At 31.7% G+C, this 18,965-nt stretch overlaps 1 protein-coding gene across 1 annotated transcript; it reads right to left on the bottom strand.

Moving 5' to 3' along the window:
* Positions 1-7,250: 7,250 nt before the first annotated feature.
* LOC108908704 (elongator complex protein 4) lies at positions 7,251-18,543 on the bottom strand. The gene is made up of 7 exons (XM_018712819.2): positions 18,351-18,543; positions 18,252-18,287; positions 18,079-18,194; positions 14,563-14,800; positions 14,226-14,509; positions 10,974-11,202; positions 7,251-7,385 (listed from the first exon to the last, which is right to left on the bottom strand). Exons 1-7 carry the CDS (start codon positions 18,451-18,453, stop codon positions 7,303-7,305), a joined length of 1,089 nt encoding a protein of 362 aa, XP_018568335.1. The 5' UTR covers positions 18,454-18,543; the 3' UTR covers positions 7,251-7,302.
* Between the last annotated feature and the right edge of the window lie 422 nt (positions 18,544-18,965).

Here is an 18,965-nt window from a genome sequence, read left to right as displayed (position 1 = left end):
AAAAAGCTAGCTTGTGAACAAAGAGGCGTAGATAATCTCTTTTTTTTAAATAACCGTAAAAATAAGCTGTATTTAATGCAAAAAGAACGAATTCCCGAGCGGCTTTTACCTCATCCCATAATAGGACAATTTATTTATAACGCTATTTCACACGTCCTACTTTGTTAGTTTTAATCAACAACATAGTTTCAACATTTTTAAATTTTTCTTTTTCGATTCGTTTCTTTGGATCAATTATACCTGTGTATCGGGTGGCCAACTAACAATGGCCGCCGGCCATATCTCAGAAACGAATCATTGCACAGCTTTAGGAAAATATTTACATTCAGGAAAGTGGCCCTAAAAAATCGCTGGAAAATGTTTGCTGGTTTCTAAAATGGCCGCTAGGTGGTATAACAGCTACGACTAAATAGAAAATTGGGATATTCTCCATATTTTACTGAATTAAGTGTTATTGAAAATATAGGCAGTGTAATCCTTGCCTCTTTTTTGTGTAACACTTTTTGTTTTATCTCCAACAATAAACTGGTGGGGAGCCTTCAAAACATTTTTTTTTAAATACTGATTACTCCAGTTAGCTCTAATGGAATTTAACAAATTTGGCCTCGTTGCAAAGAGCTTTCTTTAATCTATCGACTGCATTTTAAGCTATTTTTATTTAAAGATTACCGTTGCCGCTAGGGAGCGTTATATGACATGCTTACAAATTTCGCAATTTTTCTTAGAAAAACCAAATGAATGATATGTTTTTATACCATGAAATAAAGCATTGAAAGCCTACGATGTCAGTGAAAACCGCAACTCGATATCTTTCGTCTAAGGGTAGATATTAGCACACAAAGTTTAAATTATGAAGTTACGCATCCTGCTGACGTAATATGAGTGGCTTACCACTTATAGATAGATACGATTCTGAAGCTACCAAAGAAACTATAATATCTTATAAAATATAATAATTAAAAATTAATAATAATGAGAACGTATCTAATAGTAATAACAATAAGGTTTATAAAAAAAAATGTAAAAATACATTATATTAGATCCTATACTCCGCGGTCGAAATTATAGAGAATGACTCATCGCTAGCTTTTGGACTAGTAAGGGGGATGAAGCGTGCCGGGAACGAAAATCCATTGGCGTGTCTGCGTAAAAGGCAACAAGATATAGAAAATAGATAATAAAACATAACATCTAATATTTTTTTACGGTTTGCTATAACCGGCACTTTGATCCATTTTAATTATTACAGCATTTTAAAACGTCCCAGTTGTGTTTTTTTAATTTATAAATTTATTATAGCCATGGAATTAGACCCCTCGTCTACGCTTATGCTATGACGTTTCTCAGGACGGGTAAATCAAGTCCGTTTACACCCACTAAAAAAGCATTTCCCTATTCCCTACCAAGTGCAAAAGACAGAGATAGAATATAGATCGACGTTCAGTGTAACTCAGTCTATAGACGATTATAGATTCTATCGATGTGCGTAGCGAGCGGTACAAAGATAAATAATATTGAACCGTTATAAAAATCATTTTATACGTATTATGGTAATAGTGTGTTTATATTATGTCTGAGTCACTCTCTATAATTTCGACCGAGGGAGTTATAAATGGATAATCTAGATGCCGTCCATCATTTTCAATGCAAGATATCACTCTCTGCTGAGTGGATAGAATGGAAGTCCACTGAAATACTTTGAATAACATTTCTTATTCTTTCAACCATGTCGTCTCTTGTGGTGTGGTGGAAAACACAAGGTCTTTTATTCGCCCCCATAACTAAAAATCTAAACAAGTCAGATCTGGACACCTGGGTGGCTAAGAGAATAAACTTCCACGCCCTATCCACCTTCCAGGATATGTTTGTTCCAAAAATTCCCCAACCTTTGCAGAGAAATGCGCAGGGCAGCCGTCGTGTTGGAAAAACATATCACGACGAATTGCCAAAGGTACGTTTTCTAAAAGTGGTAATTCATTTCTAAAAAAATTTAGATAACGTTCTCCATTAAGGCTTTCATTAACAATCAAAAGCCCAATTATTTGTCAACCACACCATACATTTACAGACCAGCGACCCTGATACTGCACTTCTTCCATCCCTATTCTAGTATGATGACGTCTTTCAGGATATTTTGCCCGCATAGACCCTAGCAGCAACAGTTGCATTTCTCATGCATTCGAAGAAAATTGCTAACATGTCAAATGCTTCTTCATTTGTAAGAATCATTTTAATTTTAGGAATTAATTTAAAATCCGAAATACAAATTCAGTTATAAAGGAGGTAATAAACATAATAAAAACAATGACAATCTGAATATTTTTAGATATTATATTATTTCTGCATTGTCTCATTGTCGCACCTTATTTGTTTTCAACGGCCACTTTGTCAATTTCGTAGTCAAATGTAATAATTATTCATAATTTAAACTTGTGTCCTAATATCTACTCTTAGAAGAAAGATATCGAGTTGCGGTTTTCACAGATGTCTTAGGCCTTCAGTGCTCTATTTCATCGTGTAAAAACAAACATACCATTTGATTTTTCTAAGAAAAATTTCGAAATTTGTAAGCATATCATATAACGCTCCCCATATAGCAGCGACGGTAATCTTTAAATAAAATTAGCTTAAAATGCAGTTGATAGATTAAACAAAGCTCTTTGCAATGAGGCAAAATTTGTTAAATTCCATTAGAGCTAACTGGAGTAATCGGCATTTAAAAAAAATTTGTTTTGAAGGCTCCCCACCACTTTATTGTTGAAGATAGAAAAGTGTTACACAAAAAAGAGTCAACATTGTTTAAGGATTACACTACACTGCATATATTTTCAATACCACTTAATTCAGTAAAATATGGAGAAAATCACAATTTTCTATTTAGTAGTGGCTGTTACGCCACCTAGCGCCCATTTTAGAAACTAGCAAACATTTTCCAGCGATTTTTCAGGGCCACTTTTCTAAATGTAATTTTTTTCCTAAAGCTGTGCGATTATTCGTTTCTGAGATATGCCCGGCGGCCGTTCTTAGTTGGCCACCCGGTACAATATTAACAAATTAACATTTAGTAATTAAACAATTAAGTGAAAAAAAACGAAGAAAATTAATTTCACGATCAATTGAATCGACCTTTGGATTAACCATTTTTTTCGATAAACGTAATTTTCGAGAACTGATTTTTCCGCATTTGACCTTTATTTTATAGTTAACAAATAGATGAAAAATGACTTTAGGTACAACACAAAATAACTAATTTTCCGATAGCTCATCTAGAATAGGCAGTAAAAAATGTGAAAAAACACGTAATTTTGCAACTTATGTGCAATTTGCCAACTTAGTGTCACTTCTTTCGAATTACTATTTTGACATTATAATTCTATTTACCCTTCCCTACAGTGACTCTATACAAGACAGTGGTGACAATACAGTGTATCATTTTCAATTGGTCCACGTGATTTTAGNATCTACTCTTAGAAGAAAGATATCGAGTTGCGGTTTTCACAGATGTCTTAGGCCTTCAGTGCTCTATTTCATCGTGTAAAAACAAACATACCATTTGATTTTTCTAAGAAAAATTTCGAAATTTGTAAGCATATCATATAACGCTCCCCATATAGCAGCGACGGTAATCTTTAAATAAAATTAGCTTAAAATGCAGTTGATAGATTAAACAAAGCTCTTTGCAATGAGGCAAAATTTGTTAAATTCCATTAGAGCTAACTGGAGTAATCGGCATTTAAAAAAAATTTGTTTTGAAGGCTCCCCACCACTTTATTGTTGAAGATAGAAAAGTGTTACACAAAAAAGAGTCAACATTGTTTAAGGATTACATTACACTGCATATATTTTCAATACCACTTAATTCAATAAAATATGGAGAAAATCCCAATTTTCTATTTAGTAGTGGCTGTTACGCCACCTAGCGCCCATTTTAGAAACTAGCAAACATTTTCCAGCGATTTTTCAGGGCCACTTTTCAATATGTAATTTTTTTCCTAAAGCTGTGCGATTATTCGTTTCTGAGATATGTCCGGCGGCCGTTCTTAGTTGGCCACCCGGTACAATATTAACAAATTAACATTTAGTAATTAAACAATTAAGTGAAAAAAAAATGAAGGAAATTAATTTCACGATCAATTGAATCGACCTTTGGATTAACCATTTTTTTCGATAAACGTAATTTTCGAGAACTGATTTTTCCGCATTTGACCTTTATTTTATAGTTAACAAATAGATGAAAAATGACTTTAGATACAACACAAAATAACTAATTTTCCGATAGCTCATCTAGAATAGGCAGTAAAAAATGTGAAAAAAACACGTAATTTTGCAACTTATGTGCCATTTGCCAACTTAGTGTCACTTCTTTCGAATTACTTTTTTGACATTATCATTCTATTTACCCTTCCCCATCATAAAGTGCAATAAAATGTCTACTAATATTTTTTTTACGTTCAAACTCTAATTCGACTGGAGTTGGAGTATAAGTCTAAACACCTTTTGATATCATGTCTTCGTATCAATAAAATAAGAGCACCCTGTACACGCAAACTTAAAATTCTCCATAAGTTTATTTAAAAAAATTACCAAAATGTTATGTCTAGTATAACTTTGTTTATACTTAAAACCAAAAAGGTTTTTTTCCACCTTGTCCATTTTAACCTCGGTCATACTGTAAATAGAATATACTATAAACACAATGTCTTTATATTTGTAATATACACTTGTGTCCAAGATAAAGATGGGATAGCACGGGGATCTAGGAAGCAGTAAGATATGGGGTGGCTCAAATTAGAAAAAAGTTGTATTTTTTTATACCTAACAATATGCCGTTTAGAGAGTTTTAAAATTCCGGGTAGTTCAAAAGATAGGTATCCGGAAAAACCCAAAATTTTGCAAAATCGTTTAATTTTTTTCTGGCTTTATTTGAAAATAAATTTTAAAATAAATTGCATATATTCATTGACACTTTTTGCGCTCTCTCCAATGGCGTCAATATTTTTACAATCTGACGTTTCGTGTTCGAAGAGCCATCATCAGGTTAATTTTTTTAATTACGTCACTGCTATTTTTATGACAAAATCTAAAATCATTTTTTATTCTGAATTAGATGATATTACTATTATACTAAAAAGGTTTTTAGGTTGTTTTAGCTATCATTTAAAGTTTTTCCTGAGTACAGCTCTGAACGCTTTCAAAATATCTACTGAAGGAAGTCATAACAGTATAAAAGTCAATACAGCACAAAATATCCAACATTTTTTTTTAATCAATAATTTAAAAAATTTGTACGTAATGAAAAGATAATACGAATTTATGAAATGTTTTATTATTTCTGTAACCTGAGGGGTTATTTCTTTATCTATCTATCTATCGTTCTGACCAGTATCATAACAAGTCTGGATTTCACAAGAGTTTACTGTTTAATTCTCGAAAGGGAGTTTATAATTACCATTACCTTTTAATTAATACGCGAGAACTTAGAAATGTTGTATGTTCAGAGAATGAAATTCAAGCACTTACCATTCATTGCTTATGTAGAATGTAATCCAGTGACTGGCTGTACAGGGTGACACTGAGGTTGGAGAAACAAAAAGGAAACACCAAAACTTCCAGAAAGGGTTTTAATAACAATAAACAAAACAAACAAACAAAATAACAACACAACAGCTCGTACAAAATTATTAATTAATTTATAGACACGCGACAGCGTACCGAGATTCAGGGAATGCGCGCTCCCTAGCAAAATTTGGAAAAAACTTAATCTATTATTAAATTTAATTAACTAGCCCGAGACTCTAAAACTAAGTCGACTGCTCAATGTGGAGAAGTTTCTTATTGGCAGAAATCCTGAATGTCGGGATGCTTTAGCATAACTATGCCATGTTAATAATTGTCTAATGGACTGAATTTACATATATAAATAATTATGTGACTTACAAGTAACCCTAGCCTTCCTCTAGGGACTCCGTGTAGCTAATACGGGACGGATTAGTCGATCTCATTTAATCTACTCTTATAGCTTGGAAAATCCGTCAAAAAACCAGCTACTTGATCTGTTACTTTCTTTTCCATTTACTATCAATTTAACAATTTGATTTAATTCTACTTTGGAACCTCTACGTTCTTCTCGTGATTTCGCGCGTTATTAAAAATATGGGTTTCTACGCTGGCGCCTCCCAGACGCAACAGATGACTGTCACATGGCCCCCACTCTAAGTGAACTTGTTAAAAATATGGCTAAATTTCTCCGAAGGACGACGCTACCTACTTGAAACTCTTAACTTTCCAATAAATTAGTGTTGACTGAAATATTTTACTTTTTGGCCCCTCCGTTCCGAGAACTAACAAATAAAATACCACGCGTCCCGGCATTTGTTACATTTCTAATTAGTATGCTAATAGTAGTAAAAAAATTGTTGGATATTTTGTACTGTATTGACTTTTATACTGTTATGACTTCCTCCAATAGATAATTTGAAAGCGTTCAGAGCCATACTCAGGAAAAATTTTAAAGGATAGCCAAAACAAGCTAAAAACCTTTTTAACCGATTACAATAGTAATATCATCTACTTCAGAATTAAAAATGACTTTAGATTTTGTCATAAAAATAGCAGCGATGTATTCAAAAACATTAACCTGATGATGGCCCCTCGAAGACGAAACGTAAGATTGCAAAAATGTTGACGCCATTGAATAGAGCGAAAAAAATGACAGCAATGTAAATATGCAATTTATTTTAAAATTCGTCTTCAAATAAAGTCAGGAAAAAATAAAACGATTTTGCAAAATTTCGAGTTTTTTCGGATATTTACGAAACTACCGGGAATTTTAAAACTTTCTAAACGACATATTGTTAGGTATAAAAAACCACAACTTTTTCTAATTTGAGCCACCCCGTTTCCTAGATCCTAAAGCTATCCCATCGTTATCTTGGACAGACTGTATTTCAAATAATACAATCCTTTATTTAATTTTTGACAGATTTAGAGTGCTTTCATACGAGGAAACTACCTGCGGCAGACTATCTGCGAGAAAACTAATTGTACAAAAGTAGTTATGAAGAACTAATGTACAGCTAATCTTCTCGCACTCTGCCGCAGGTAGATTCCCCGCATGAAAGTGCACTTAAATTTACCGAATTAATAAAAACTAAATAAAATAAATCCGGTACAATATAATAAAAGTTCATATAAAATTGAAAAACAAATTGTCAAATATTTTATTAAAAAACTGTATCTATAAATTGAAAATATAATACTCTTCAATAAATAATTAATTAGAAATAATTTTTAGGAACATAATTAAAATTCCAAAATGTGTTTATTTGCACCACTACAGCCTAATGTTGGTTTATTTTCACTTTTACTATCCTGGTCTTGAATATCTGAAAATTTAAAATATTGATTACTGTACAAAATGAGCCATATTCAAAGAGATATTAGGGTATCTCAGACTACTACTAGCGATAAAACCGATTCTTTCCCATACAAAAACTGTCAAATCAGATATTGTTATTGTTTTTTAATAAATCTCTATGACATATGTCGTAGCCAAGGCAAATTTATATGTGTCAAGTAGCTAAAGCAAGTTACTAAATCAAGTAACTCATGTTTGGTAAGAAAAAGTTTAGCGTGTATGCATTTCAGTATTCTCGTGTAGTGTTTATTTACACGTGGTACATCAATTATATATTAAATATAATACGTGAATTATCAGATATAAATGTAGACGTAATTGACTGAAGGAAAACATAGCGCTTCATCTATGTTACCGAGAGAATTTGCAGGGAAAGATTTACCGAAATATGAAAACTGTATGAGGATGCTCAAGGAACAGTTTGACACACTAGTAGATCAAGTAGCCCTTAAAAAATAAAAAATTACCATTTTATGTCATTATACCAAAATTTATAGAAATGTTTGCTTCCAGAATTAATATAATATGTATATATGTGTATATGTGTATATGTAAACACTGTAGATTACTCTGGCTTCCACATTTGCTTTCAAGAAGAGGCATATTGCCAAGACGAAAAGTTTACCCACGCACCACAAAGTGGCTAGTCAAAGGCACGTCCTTCCTGTGTAGTTGTGTGTATTTTGGTTTAAAATTTTTGGGTTTCTATTAGCTAATTTTTCACTAAAAAACTGATCCTCGTCGACAATTTTTTGAGAGACAGGTGACCGAAGTATATCTGAAGTTTGGGCAGACAACAGTCATTGACTGGACTGTTTGGGCTGCAATGAATCATTATTTTGCTGTTCGACACTGTATGTGTCCTTCTGAGATAATAATGTAACAGGAAAACTTAATTTTAATATTTCAACAACAACATAAACCTTGAAATATCCGATATAGACTCTGCCTACTAATAGGTCCCTGTGGTTCAGTTTGTAAGCTCACAACTACCAAACTGAAGGTCCCCAGTTGGAGTCGCAGAAAAAACTTTATTTTATTAAAAAAAAACATTCTTGTACATACATCATGTTTATAATGAATGGAATACTTTGCCTAGCATCAGTGTATTGAAAACTCATTACGATACTCACATAAATAACTGATTATTAAATATCATATACGTACCATTTATGTTTACTTTATAATTTTGTTATGATTGATAAACTGTTTATTTCTGTTTACTGCTCTCATTGTATTTTTATAAGCATAATAGGTTATACCTCTGACCTTCTGTATAATTAAAAACGTGGGCAGAGGTATAACCTATTATGCACATAAAACTTGTACATACCCTACTAGAAATACCATAACAATTTACCTTTTTCAGTTAGAAGTACTGTTTTGTATCAATGGAACTTACAATGACTGAATATAACCAAAGAGGAAAAATTTATATTTTATGGAATTTGTGGCAGTTGTACATATGATAGTAAATTGTTATTACAGCTAACTATTTCTATTAAAAAAAACCTTAAAACTGTTAAAATTCTTTTCTAAACCACAGTCATCGATATTCCTATTTAAAAAATTATTATGGTTGCTTCATAGTTCCATAGTATCATCAATCAATCTGTAAAGTTTATATAGGAGAAAGCTTATTTCTAACTCTAACTAAATCTCAAGAAAAAGAAAATCACCTTGTAACAAAAAAAAATCTGATTTGACAATTATCTTTAAAATTGAACTCGAGAATGTGCATGTACTTATTTTTACATTATATTTTCTGAAATACCTACTTTGAAATACTATCGAATTTGTATAGCCATATGAGAGGATTTCTTAAAAAAAGTTTATATGAAAATAATATCTAATGGTTTGGAATTTACAATAATTTTCAACTCAAACCACACCAAAGTGTTACCATACAACTTTCATTATTAAAAAATACTCCTTTGACTTTGAATATTGAGATATGTATGTATTTGGATCTTCAAAAATAAAGGTAATTACAGTATAAAGTCAATTATTTGAAACTTAATGATCCGGATCTCTACATTTCTAAGAGCGTTTTTGAAGAGTCACAGAAAATATGTGCACACAAACTGATTAGTTCTAACTACATAAATGATGAATGGTAGATTACACATTTTATGATCCACTGAATCATTTTCAAAAGGACACACGGACAATTCAGAAAGGAGCCGATGATAATCACATGATCACAAAAGTTCATGCGCAAAATCGATCAACCTTTAAATCTGTGTTCAAACATGTGCGTTTTCCAATACAAAACTATAGCTCTAACTACACCACTGATGACTTTATTGCATCTAGTATACTTTATTGTTTAACTTAAGCATATATTTCATGTACGGTGTTCGTTTGACCCAATTTGCTCTGGGCTAAGGTCAGTTCAAGGTCAAATGTACAGAATCAATTGCCAACAAAGTAAACCTACATATCTATACGTTTTTGGAGTTGCTGAATCCGAATCCAAGATTCATTTGATCCAATCAGATTTGCTAAATACTCTCAAGTTCTAAATCTAAAACATCCAAGTTAATCATTTATGCGTATTAAAATTTGAGTAACAAATAACATTAAAGAAAGCTTTAACTCTGAGCTCATGATTCTCGAATTAATTGTTTAGACATGCCAAATTCTAGTATCAATAAGCCTAATTAAATAAACTTTAAACCAATGTGTCCATTCATGTATATTAATTTATCCAGTGAGTCCGTGTCGATTAAGATTCCTGAGAATAGTTTCTTACAATAAGAGGTTTTCTGCTTTGGTGAATTGAAATCTCACTATTATGGTATCAAGAGACTCACTTTTGTGGTATGGAACTATTTTGTTGTAAAAAGATCTGCGAAGTGGATTTCTTTTACGTTTTCTCAATTTCAATGGTAAATCTCGTTTTAACGACTTGCAGTAATCGGCTAACATGTTCATGTTCCATTAGCGTTGATACTGACGCTCCAATTTGGCTCAGAGTTAAAGCTTTCTTTCTTTAACCTTATTTGTTACCCAAATTTCAATGCGCATAAATGCATGAGTCTTTTGAGTTTAGAATTTGAGAGTATTTAACAGACCTGATCGAGTCAAACGGATATCGTATTCAGATTCAGCGACCTCAAAAACCTACAGATACTACGGTCTTGTCTTTCGGACCTCCCATTTTCTTGTGGAACTGTGTTTTTATATTGGAAATTTAAATATTTTGTCCAAGTATTCCATAAAACGAGATAGTTATTTTAAATTGTGTTTTTATCTCTTTGAACAACATAATAGATACCTTAAATGAAATAAAATACTTTCTCCAAATAAGCTTATATCATTGTTACTTTTGATTGTCTATGTTGCTGTCAGTCTCACCTAGTAAGGATAATCGAGTATATATTGCGCTATAATATTCTTTTGAACAGGCATATAAAAATTAATTAATCGATGAAAGAACATTTAGAAATTGGAACATGTCTAGGGAGATCCAGCTTTTCGATGGCTTGAATATTAAATTACAAGATTTATTATCTCTAGAATATAAAAAATAATAAAAGAAAATATGTATTACCTGGCGGTAAGTGAAGGACTTCTATAGAAAATTTCTTCCTCCTCAACTTAAATGCATATTCGACTGAACCCGGATGCTTGGATGCTAATGAATTTATTGCCGCTAACTTCGTTAAATAGAAAAATCCATGATAGTCCGATAAACTTTGATTATTTTCTAATTCCGTTCCACTAAAAGCTTGCAGTCTCATAGCTATATCACTACAATGGATACACCTATCTAAAGAGATCTGAAAAATAAAAAATAAGTCTCAATTCAAATAGTGTATGCTGAATTGCCACTGCCAAAAGTATCAAACTCCTAAGTGGCAACATACTATAGAAGAGTAATGACTCAGAAATAAATTGTTCTCATATATTTTTTAAGTACAATTTTTTCCAAAAGATTTACAACTGTATCTTTTTTTTTATTTTCCATCATTTTGTGCAAATCAATAAAAAATAAAAATGTAATAGTAGAGATATTACATTATCATTACCATTATTATATGTATAATGAATTCTATGTCATATAAAATAAACCGCATACACGCAGATAATCACGGGGTAGTTTAAAGAAAAAAATATATGCAAAATATTCATCATTAAAAATGTCATAATGCTAAATTAACTATAATGGCAAACTGATAATTAAAATAATCAATCACATTATCTATGAATAAAAAAAATTATATGCATCACTACCCCCAACTGTTTTTTACAGTTTAAATTAAACTATATTTCCTATTCGTTTTGAATACCTAGCGTCATAAAAAACAAAATTTTGTGTAGAAATGTTCATGTGAACTTTTTTTGTTGATTTGTGAGATAATAGCTATATTTGTTTTAGCACTTGGTTAGTTCAGTTTGGTCAAATTGACCAAACTAGAAGTGACCGTGATTTGAACTAACTTTAGGTTAAACAAAACACATATCTACTCCATTTTAAATTTTGACTTTTGACGTCTGATCAATTTCAGTTTAATTAGGTTGTTGTTGTCAATCATACTTACAATCAACATATCTTCTTCGGATGAATCCATATCCAATATCAACGGCTTATTTTTATTATTTAGATTTATGATTATTATTATTTGTAGGTTATGTTTTGTTCGGTTGTCTTGTTCACTTACTAACCACGATATTAGGGGGTAACTGATTTTGGTCACATTTTGGTTTGTTCACTTGTTTAAAAAAAAAACGAACTTGGTCAGAACTCTACTGAAAGTGAATTAACCAAAGTGACCAAGTGTGTAAAACAAATACAGCTATAATAGGTAACCATCAAAACAAAGTCAAGAATTGTGTTCATTTCCTGTATATATAAAATAATATGAAAAATTTCAAATAATGTCCTTCGTTATCTCTAAAATTAAGTAAACAAATAATTTTTTGCTGTTTTAAAAAACCAATTCAATTGATAACATTTAAATTTCTAGAAAAATGTTTTACTTTCTTAAGATTTCTACAGATTTGGAAAAAAAAGATTCTGACAGATCTATGTATCTATATCCCTAAGTGGATTTGATTGTGATAAAAACACATAAAAGTTTACTTATAATACTTATAATGAAACAAAACATTATTACTGTATCTACTGTATATACAGAGCCTTTATAAATGTTTACAAGCCACGTGACGGCTAAGCTTAGACAACCCAACATTAATTCATTAAAATCCGTAAGTTTTGGCATCGCCAAAACTAAGGATTCGTTTACAATGAACAGTAGCAAAACGTTATGCCTACTCTTGAGATAATGCGACTGATGATTGGTTGAATAGAACCTCGTGAAAAATTACAGCAATCACAGCAGATAAAACAGAATGTTGTGTTTTCATGTACTTAATCTTGATCTCATTGTCTAAATAACTTTTAATTTTACCAAAATTTGATTGCCTACCTGAAGGGAATGAAATTACTATTCCAAACAAAATTACTGGTCAAGTGGCTTGTAATTATTTAGGTATAAAGGCTCTGTACAGTTAATAGAGCTCAAATAATTACAATTGTATTTTTAAATACGAGTACAAGTTTCAGCGTCGCCATAAATAAAACATTTCTACTGAAAATAAATGTTACATGAAGCATATCTACAAAGTAAGAGTACCGAGACTATGATGCTATGTGGTTTATGTTTTCGACAAAGTTGGCAACACTGCATTCAAGGCCAATCTTGGGATGGTGAGAGCAGAACAGGCAATCATTTGTCTCAATCAGCTGAGAACTGTTGTTGTAGTGGTGTGTTGAAATGACTGCCGCTATTCCATATCCTGCCAGCTGTAAAGCGAGGAGCATAATCCGGTTTCTTCTTGCAAAGGGAAAGGTGCCGTTACAGATTTTTAACAAAATCAAAACTGCTTATGGGGATGGTGTGATGAATGTACTTATATGTACAAGTGGTGTCATGAATACAAAGCTGGCAGAACGAATGTTTATGATAAACAAAGGAGTGGACGTTCCTCAATCGTGACTGATGAGATGATGAACAAGATAAAAGAAATGCTTCGTGATGACCATCGACTGACTTTGGGTGAGATGAACTCAGTATTTTCACAAATCTCCAGATTCTGCTTGAAATCATTACGGAAACACTTGTTTATTGAAAATTGTGTGCGGCGCGGGTTCCAAAACAGCTCACAGATCAACACAAAGCCAACATAATCACATCTTCGGGGGAATTTCTCAAGCATTTTGAACGATTCCTTGATTGTACTGTGACTGGCGATGAAATGTGGGTGGCCCACAACACCCGAGACGAAGAGACAATCAGTGGCTACATCCGTCTTCACCATCAGTAAAAATATCAAAACCATTGTTTTGGCTTGAAAAATCATGGCAACTGTGTCTAGGGACCGTAAAACAATTCTCCTCATTGACTTTTTGCCCCAGAGAGAAACAATTAATGCTGCACGGTACTGAAAAATCATGTAAACATTGTAGAAAGCCCTGACCTGACACCTTCTGATTTTCATCTTTTCTCTCCTCTGAAGGTATTTATGGATGGTTTTCTACCAACGATGAGGTCCACAGTGCCATGAAACAATAGACCCGAGAGGTGGTAGGAGATTTTTTTTACCAAGATATTAGAAAGCTCACAGCCTCAGCTCACAGTAGATTGAGATTGAAGGCAACTATGTCGAAAAATAGTGTTTGATGTACCTTTCTGAATAATTTGTCATATACTGCAGTTTTGATTTAAAAAAATTAAATTGAATACCTACTCTTACTTTGTGGATATGCCTGCAATTGTTATATGAATATAGAAGTACTTACCTCATGATATAAATGTGTTGGTACAGTAATAACTGCGACTGCATATGCAGATCGAACCAGGGCCCTCAAACAGAAAATAAACATGTCTAAGTCCCTACTGCTGTCTATAGAATGTATTGATTTTCTATGTGGTAGCCACATTGGTGAACCCAAAGAATGTATTCCTATACGTAACACAGACCTTCTCTCAGGATTATCTTTTAAAAAGAACTTGCCTTCTTTAATTTTATATTTAATACATTTCAATAGGTCATTATAAGCAGGATTGGAAAATGTTTTAGAACCTAAAACGAAAATATTAATTTTGAAAATAAATGAATATTCTAAAATAAAGTACCATTTTCTATTCTTTGTCCCGTCCAATAGTAAATATCTGAATTTTCTATATCACAAAAAGACATATTTTTTGAGAGGTCATAATAATGCCCGATATGTTTAAAATTATCTGACGAATTGTCTGTTTGTAAATTTTGATATCTGAAAGCTATTTTCATCTTATTACTACTACCAGAGATTTTTGGAACATTAGTCTCTGGCTCAGGATCACTTTCAATCACAGCAGGTAACTCTTTTATCTGAAACAAAAATTATTTATTACAATATGTAGCAAAATCAATCAATTTTATGATAAAAATAATCAAAACAAATGACAAATACATTTTACTATTTTCCCATCAGAAATAAATTCATGTCATATGCAGATGAAACTCATTTATAAAAATAAAAAACTCGGATGAATGAATAAAAATTTATGATTATACTTCATAAGATGAAATTACAACTATGAACCAGATCATTAAAGAACTGTTGAAATTGAAAACCTAGAAAAAAATTTGCTCCATTTTTCTTAGTACTTACATTTTTAATTTATTTTAAGAATTTTAGAATTTGGACATGTCTCTTTATTTAATTATTGCTCTCATAAATGAATAACAAAGTTGGGAGAACAGCTGGCTACTTCTGTAGTCAAGCTGAAACTCGCCCTTATCCCAACTATTCTTTCTTCTTTAATTCTTATGTAATTAACTTTTGATTATGTTTTGTGGATAATAAAGACTTTTATTATTATTATTATTAAAGTTGAAATCATTTGAACTTGGAAATGGCTGATTTTTAACAAAGAAAAACATGAGAGAACTTTTACGTAAAAATAGTTCAAATATTAATGATCTGGTCCTATAAGAGAAGAAAATGTCACTCCAAGAAATATGGGATAAAATTTTGTTTATGTCTTTCAGCTTTACCTGCCCCTGAAAGATTCCAGTTCTAAGTTTCTACTTGTTTATTTTTCGGGCATTTTGAATATATGAGAAGAAATTTTTTTCAGTTTTCAATTTGATTTGAACAATATTATTTTGAAGACTCAGTCTCTTCATGCAAAATTTTTTCCTTATTTTGGGGATTTCATCATGGTAAAATTAATCTATACCTCTTTTAATATTTAGTTATGGCTATTTTAACAAATGCCTATTATATTATTCTTTTTCAAATCATCGTCTATATTATTTAACATCACATAAAATGTCGTTCCCACTTTTAAGCTCTTTTGCACTTTTTTTATTTTACTAACAATCTTAACAATAATATTTTGGGATAATTATCCTTACCAACTTATTCTTTATAGGTTATAGGTACTACTCAAATATAATTTTTTAAATATATATCGGCCATTTTTCTAAGCATTTTCTGAACTATATCCATAGAACATTTCAAGGTAGTTAAAATAGAATTATCTATCAAATATTTAAATTTAGAACTTAAAGTTCCTGCATGATACCATATTAAAATTTCAAATTACACCAAAGCAGTAGCAATTTAATTTTTTATTCTTATTCAGTTGAAACAAGTTTATCAGTTGACATGGATTATTTATATAGTTAATAAGAATTTTATAAACAGCTTATCAGTACTATAATAAAATAACATGCAAAACAACACTATTTATTTTTCCCTAAGATACAAGTTATGATATGAGACAATTGTTGGCAGTCATTTCTACAAATAACTCCCGAGTCAGCAATTTGATTACCCTTTATCTGTGAAATTCAATATCCATTTCCACCGGAATTATTTATCAACAGATTTGCATAACTTACTATATATAAAAACTATCATAAAAACTATATAAATATATACCAGTATATACCCAAAATGTTTTAAAAATTTTAAATTTCATATCAAAAATGGTAAAAATATATATTATATCATAGATATACATATTTTTTAATAACACTACATTTGATATGTCTTCTACTCTCATTATTGGCATAAAAATATCTGTGCTGCTGATCAAAGGTCATTTTTAATACCTATCTGCAAGAATCAAAAGAACTTCTGGCATCTGCATCACAAGAATTTAATATCAGTTTACAGAAAAGATTTTAGTTCATTTACAGCTCCTATTAATTTTTTTTCTTTAATGATGTCTAATATTTTATTAATTTTTTACAAAATTTAAAGATATTTATATTGAAAAAACATTCCAATGAAATAAACTTTAATCCACATTATGTATTTTTTAATGAAAATGTGGATACTGAAAATAATTTAAAATGCTGTTATCTCAAAATATAGCCTGGAGACAAAGTGTTAAAATTCTACTTTTATGGAATGGTAAGTCTCATAGTCAATCTATTTTCCAGAAGAGAAAATAAGTTCAAGCAAATATTATAATTAAATATATTTAAATAAAGAATTACAAATTAATAAAAATATTTATTTCTATTCTTGAAATTTAATTTCTAATCTGCAAATTAACTGTAATTTTAACATTAATGACAAAGCCCGCTAATTGATTTATGAACTCTTTAAAGATTTTACTATTGATTTTATAAACTACGCTATAAGTCACAGTTAGGACTTATGCTTGCACGCAAATTTTGACGATTGTAGGACGTCAAAATCCAGAAGGCAATCTAACAAATTATACATTTATCATTATTATTTGTTGCGCCTTGTGTGACATGTAAATTTTATCAAATTGTTCAGTGGAGTTAAAAAACTGTTTACTGACTTTTTTATTTAACCCTTTCACTGCTCCAGACGTATATATTCGCTAAAAATGTATAGGGCTCAAACTGCTCATGACGGATTAATTCGCTTGAATAGTTAGATTGGATCAGGCTGCTCAAATCGTATATATTCGCAACCATGCGCAATGTGACTCGGTTATTGCAATTGGTATGGCGAATTTTTGCGGGCGAGCTTATACCGCTTGTGAAAAATATTTTTTTGGAAAGAGGTACTGGTAATAATACCAAGATTGTTCATCTTTCTTTCAGTTTCTTTTTAGTACATATACTGTATTTTATTTAAAATAAAATCGTAAAGTTTATCGTAAATCGTAATTTAACACAACATAATGTAAAACTATAAGTGGTCTAACTGCTACAGACGTATATATTCGCACGCTATAAACTTTTGCGCACGGCGCGGTAGCTACGTTCAAACATATTGCGCAGCGAAAGGATTAAGCATTACAATTATTTTTAATTATTTTTTATTTTTACCACATTTCTGTAGAAAACAAGATAGCTGTTTTTAACCAGATTATGCAGTATGATGTCATTTATCCTACGTTCAGAACTTTACCCATTTTGCTGAAAATATGCACGTCACATTTTGAAGGCGCAACGATAATATACTAGTTTTATTACATTTTTATAATAGTTGAAGTAACAGTTTGTCTTCTTTAAGGCATGCTTTCTTAGATCTGACGACAATAATTATGTTGTCTCTGGCCGAAAATTGCCTAATTTCCACTAAAACTACGGGCAATGTCAACAATTAGACGGACCTTTTTGTCCTGAATATGTAATGCTTTTACCATGTCTATTTTAAATAAAATACTTACGATATGAGAAGGATTTATGTCTTGACTAGCTATGAACGTAGAATGATTTGAAACAATACCTTCAGCAAGAAAATATTTGAGTAAAATTTTTGAGTAAGATCCATGGAAATCTTCCTCTGAAACAATAAACATTTTTTTTATAACAATCTTATATTTGGTACAAAAATTCTCACCTATTAAAACTACTGTTCCTACTGGTAATCCACCCCCTATAATAATGATGAAATTTTAGTCAAAATCAGAACAGAGATATAACCTAAAATATAACTTGCCTAAAAGTGCATCCAAAGATGGTACTCCTGAAGAAGTCAGTAACTGGCCATTTTGGGTACTAAGTGTAGTCCCAGGAATGTTTTTCTGAATTTTCTTTTCCATTAATTAAATAATATTTAAACGTTAATTTCTAATTAAGTTTCTAATTTCTTATACCAAATTTTTTGGTTTGGTCGTTTTTTTTACCACCGACCATTGACCACAAATAATAACTGAATCACAAGTCAGCAGAAACAAAGAAAACACAAACCTAGAAAGACCCATTGTCAGCCCCAGCCTAAACTGCCATTATTCCATGGCTAGAAATTGGCCTCAATGACTTGGGATCGAGGGGGATTATCCCTCTTTATCCTGCCTCATCTCGTGTAGGCCTGGACAGCCTTCGTAGGTGGGCCCCATCCGTCGTCTACCCCGACCGCAAATGCGGCCGGTGTAGGCGCTTTGTGGGACCTCCTTTTGTCCTGGCTGGGCCCCGCCGGCTAGGGCCCTTTCTTCTGGCGCTCTTCTTGCTTCGCCGGCTCGTCTGTGTAAACCCCGGGGGTAGTGTCATGTTTATGTGTGGTATGGTTGGGTAGGGTAGTGCGGCTATGCAGCCTGGGATGCGCTTTGCTAAG

Source organism: Anoplophora glabripennis, unplaced genomic scaffold (genome assembly GCF_000390285.2).
Source record: "Anoplophora glabripennis isolate ALB-LARVAE unplaced genomic scaffold, Agla_2.0 scaffold266, whole genome shotgun sequence".
Classification (NCBI taxonomy): domain Eukaryota; kingdom Metazoa; phylum Arthropoda; class Insecta; order Coleoptera; family Cerambycidae; genus Anoplophora; species Anoplophora glabripennis.
This window is presented reverse-complemented; position numbering and strand designations above follow the sequence as displayed.